The 5,357-nt window shown below is 41.6% G+C and overlaps 1 protein-coding gene across 1 annotated transcript; it reads left to right on the top strand.

The window, feature by feature from the left end:
- The first annotated feature begins 1,448 nt into the window (after positions 1-1,448).
- kcnj6 (potassium inwardly rectifying channel subfamily J member 6) lies at positions 1,449-4,946 on the top strand. Its single transcript, XM_010794562.1, has 2 exons — positions 1,449-2,410; positions 3,854-4,946. The coding sequence occupies exons 1-2, from the start codon at positions 1,507-1,509 to the stop codon at positions 4,189-4,191; spliced, it is 1,242 nt and encodes a 413-aa protein (XP_010792864.1). The 5' UTR covers positions 1,449-1,506; the 3' UTR covers positions 4,192-4,946.
- The last annotated feature ends 411 nt before the right edge of the window (positions 4,947-5,357 follow it).

Genomic DNA, 5,357 nt, shown 5'->3' with positions numbered 1-5,357 from the left:
ATACATTTCTCTGAGATAAAAGTCAAAAATATACACAAACTATACAATATAACATAATTCAATTATTATTACTTTTGTCAAGGGGCTGGATCAATCTCATAACACCAAAGACATCACTGCCTATTAAGCCTTCAGTTTTGCAATTAAAATATATTACAAAATGACAAGTGAAGGCAAAGAAAAAAATGCGTATTGCCACCTTAAAACTTGCTTTATATTTTACTGGGTGAAATAGTTTATCGTCAGTGTTTTCATAACAAACATGATCCAAACAAGCCTCTAAATGTTAGAATCAGAATCATGTTATTTGCAGTAGATTAATTAAAGGAATTGGCTTAGGTGTATTGGTGCATACATCAACCAAGAACGAGATTAAAGAAAATAAATACAAATATATAAAGAATATTTATTCAAAGAAATATCCCAAAAAAGATGCAGGATACCTGAAATAAAATTGAAAGAGCCTGTTCCGAGGTAGTATTGTCGTGCTGGCATGTGCGAAGGTTCACAGTACGCAGTATCAGGAAGAGTCTGCAGTGTGAGGAAAATTTATTTCTATTATATATATTTGTTTTTGAACAGATTTTAATTTAAGCTTTATGCACAAAGCAGTATTTCTCCTCGGCCCTCGTACACAGAACCAATCAGATGGATTTTTTTTCCGCGGTCGTGTGCGTGCCCTCATCCATCCAGTACATTCCTTCCTCTGTGAACACTGAGCAGTGCGTTACCACGGAAACCAGCGCTGCTCCAGCTCATAATATTCTCCCATGAATGGAGAGCAGAGCGGCCATTTGTTCAGGTGGTAAAATACAAAACAAGAAGAAAAAAACACACACAAACACACACACACACACACACACTGATGAAGGCAAGCACAATGTGCATAGGAGAGGAGACCATCTTTTTGTATTGTGTTGTTATTTAAATGTATTATTCAGGGTTCTCCAACTGCCTTCAGATTGGACATAGAGGACAGAGGACATATTAGGCTGTAGTGTCTCTACTTCGTGTCTCCATGCTTTAATGTTCAAAAAGCTCTTTATTTGTCTCATACTGCCTGTGCTGCAGGACCTCTTTTCACCCTCTGTCTGAAACCAGAGCCCAGTCTGCTCTGATTGGTTAGCTGGCCGGCTCTGTTGTGATTGGCCAACCGCTTAGAGATGTCCCGCCCCTTAGCCTATCACATACAATGTGTTGGAGCGCTAATAGAAGCGAGAGTGTAACATAGTGATGTCATTATGTAAGTAAACAAAGGAGTCCAATGGAGGCGTTTCAGGCAGGTCGGGAGAATAGGGATGTTAGCCTTTGCAGGCCATTTACATGCACACAAACCTATACAACACACTACAGTACAGGGAAAATCTGCAAACGCATAATAGGGCTTCTTTAATTCCATTCTAAAGTCATAATACTATTGACTTAATTCTTAATCTTTGCCTTTGCTAAACCCCATGTTTCTTCTTTCTGCTCTTAAAGGCTTGATTCCTCCAATCCAGAAACCCCATGGAGCAGGATGTGGAGAGCCCGGCCACTTTCAAACCGCACAAGTTGCCGAAGCAGGCCCGTGAGGACCCTCCGAATAAGATAGCAGAGAGGGACCGCAGTAGGAGGCTTCAGCGGTACGTCCAGAAAGACGGGAAGTGCAACGTCCATCACGGGAATGTGCGTGAGACGTACCGCTATCTGACGGACCTTTTCACCACACTGGTAGATCTGAAATGGATGCTCAACCTGTTCATATTCGTGTTGGTGTACACCGTGACGTGGCTCACCTTCGGGTTCGCGTGGTGGTTCATTGCGTATGTTCGGGGCGATTTAGACCATTTATCAGACATTGATAAAAAGTGGATTCCATGTGTGGAAAACCTCAATTCGTTCGTCTCAGCTTTCCTGTTCTCCATCGAGACAGAGACCACCATCGGTTACGGGTACAGAGTCATCACGGACCAATGCCCCGAGGGGATCCTTCTGCTTTTGATCCAGTCGGTGCTGGGCTCCATCGTGAACGCCTTCATGGTGGGTTGCATGTTTGTAAAGATCTCCCAGCCCAAGAAGCGCGCTGAGACTTTAGTGTTTTCCACCAACGCCGTGATCTCCATGAGAGACGGACGGCTGTGCCTGATGTTCAGAGTGGGAGATCTCAGGAACTCGCACATCGTGGAGGCTTCGATCAGGGCCAAGCTCATCAAGTCGAAGCAGACCAAGGAAGGGGAGTTCATCCCTTTGAACCAGACGGACATGAACGTGGGTTACAACACGGGCGAAGACCGGCTCTTCCTGGTGTCTCCGCTCATCATCTGCCACGAGATCAACCAGGGCAGCCCCTTCTGGGACGTCTCACGGAGCAACCTGCACACGGAAGAGCTGGAGATCGTGGTGATTCTGGAGGGGATGGTGGAGGCCACAGGTGAGACGCCAGATGGTGTATACATCGTATTTGTTTTTTCAGAAAAATAAAAACATACATACATGCATACATACCAACACAGCCTGCTAAATGTATCACATATCAAAATATCAGAGTAACACTGCAAACTGCACCAGAGACAGGACAAGAACCGAAAAGATGGACAAAGGGAGCATCATCCATGGTATACACGATATACATGGTACGCGGTATGCAAACCATCCTGCACATTATATCAAACACGTAGTAGCCTACATCACATTGTAACTTTAGAGAGGGTGGAGCTCTCCAGCACTTCAAGTCACCGCCACAAAAGGGCCCCATATTTTCATGTAGATTTACATCGTATTTGTGATGTTATTATTATAACATTATTACATGTTACTTGTTAGACGCTTTTATCCAAAGCGACTTACATACTCAATACTGTGGACAATCCCTACAGGAGCAATTTGGGGTGACATAACGACATGCTGACTGCAGTGGGGTTTGAACCTGTGACCCCCTGATCCGAACACCAACCCACTGCGCACAACCCACTGCGCCACACACCTATTATGCGTAGATTACATAATGCCGTGTTTCAGCCGCATTGTACAAAGCAGAGCCATGCGGTGCTCAACTAGACATGACTCAGTTCACTTTTGGTGCCATAATTGTTTTCTGTTGTGTTAAATTTGGGATAGTACCCCCTCATTGTTTCACGTAGCAAAGCAGCATGAAAATAGTGTGTCACCAGGATACTCACTAAATCCTTTTCCTAGGCCCTAGACAGATAAAGTTGACAAAAATGTTTCTAAAACCCCTGGAAGCTCAATTCTAACTGTTTCACGTTTTTCAAACCTTTAAGAAAGAGGCTTGAAAACCTGAAATTAGTTCTCTTCGCCAAGAGAAACCTCTGAAAAGATAGCCATTTTCTTTCCTAACCACATGTGTTCAATCTGGTTATTCTTTGACAGGGTTTGGTTTAAATAACAATATCCCGTTGCTGGGGATCACAGAGAAGTTTAGGTTTAAGCTTCTCTTCTCACCATTGCTAGGCAAGTTTACTTCTATAGCACATTTCAACAATTCAATGGGTGCATTTCCTAAAACATTGAGACGAAGTGCAAAAAGAACCCAATAACATACACATTCAATTAAAGAAATGTTGTAAAGAACCATTAACATTGGAAATTAAAACAAGCTTAAAATAGACTAATAAAACTGATGGTGCAGTGTATGAAAATGTAACACTTATGATATGTAAACATTTCTTATACTATTTGGATGAACCAACCATTCATAAAAATGTTTTCCTTGTATTAGTTTTGTTTTATGTCCCATATATTCATGTTGCATTGTTGGAGGAGCCTGGGACTTAAGTTTTTCATTGTCACTATAGCTTCTGTGCATATGACAATAAAGCGTTGAATCTTTAAAACCTTGTCCTTGTGACTGCAGGCATGACGTGCCAGGCGAGGAGTTCCTACGTCAGCAGTGAGATCAAGTGGGGCTACCGCTTCATGCCAGTCCTGACGCTGGAGGACGGCTTCTACGAGGTGGACTACAACAGCTTCCACGACATCCACGAGACCAACACGCCCAGCTGCAGCGCCAAAGAGCTCTTTGGCGCTCGCAGCCGCCTCCCCTTCACCTGGTCGCTGGGCAGCAAGCTGAGCCAGCAGGGGCTTCAGATGTCAGAGCAGGAGAACAAGAGGAGCCCGGAGTACCAGGGGAAGATCCTGCAGCCGGAGAGGAACGGAGACATTGCCAACATAGAGAACGAGTCCAAAGTGTGAGAGAAGTTGGATGAGATCATCGTGTGTCTCTCCGGGATGAGCTTGCAGAGGTTGAGAACGAGGACCAATGAGCACAGCAGACCAAGTGATCCCTGCATCAACAACTACTTTTTTCTCAGTGATTTCATAGTTAAAACCCCAAAAGCAACATCTAGACATGTGGACTGAAAACCCTGTGGGGACAGTGCATGATTCAGATATAATGTGATGTCCTCCTGATGAGATTCCTCTTATTTTTTCTATTAAGATATTCCTAGGGGCATTTGTTTAAGTATTTTTGTATATACTATAAAACTGTTTTGAATTCTTTGTTGCGGTGTTAATACTTGACAGATGTTTGATACTAAATCTTTTAGGTTAGTTCTGTATATTCTCTGTATTATAAAGCGTTCATTATTTGTTTTGTTTTTAGATATATATTAGCATGTATGAGCATTATCCGCAGTTAATTTATCTTGTATTGTGTAAACTGTAATATTATAAGGGACACGTACATTTCAATGGATGCAAACACTAGTTTAAACCAATCTCAAATACTTACTCTCATGATAAATGTTTAAGTTAGTTCTGCTTTAGAAGCCATGACTTGCTGTTTGCAGCTGTGACTTCAAACAATGGCCCTTTAAAACTGCATCTCGTCACTTTTGCACATTGGAGGCCTCTGATGGAGAAAGTTAGTCACTGTCATTCGCAAGAAACCCACCCATCTGTCACCTAACAGTATCAAAAGTAAATAAACAATAAATTGCAAAATATGCATTTGATGAGACTCTTTTTGTCGAGGTTTTTGCATCAGCAGAGGATGAAGTACGGAGATGCTTCATTTGGGTAAAGGTCTTGCATTGAAACATACTAAAAGAAGTATAACTTGTCAAATGTAGTTAAATAAATAATCTACCCCAGAAAAAAATAATAATGACTATCAATTATTTATCAAGTTCTTGAAAAACAATGTTGTTTTCCACAAAAAGGAGTAAAAACTTGATGAATTGAAGACTGTGTTTGACTCGAGCAAATCTATAATACTAAACATGTTTACAGTCTCGTATGAGTACACATACTAATGATCTTTGCAGTCAGCAAAATCAATTTCACTGTCTTCTTTATTTCACTCAAATGAAAAGCAAACTTAATATAATTTACATAATGTTACAACAGTTAGCATC

This window comes from Notothenia coriiceps, unplaced genomic scaffold (assembly GCF_000735185.1).
Source record: "Notothenia coriiceps isolate Sejong01 unplaced genomic scaffold, NC01 NC01_scaffold00037246, whole genome shotgun sequence".
NCBI lineage: Eukaryota > Metazoa > Chordata > Actinopteri > Perciformes > Nototheniidae > Notothenia > Notothenia coriiceps.
The sequence above is the reverse complement of the archived record's forward strand: the minus strand, read 5'-3'. Positions and strand labels throughout refer to the sequence as shown.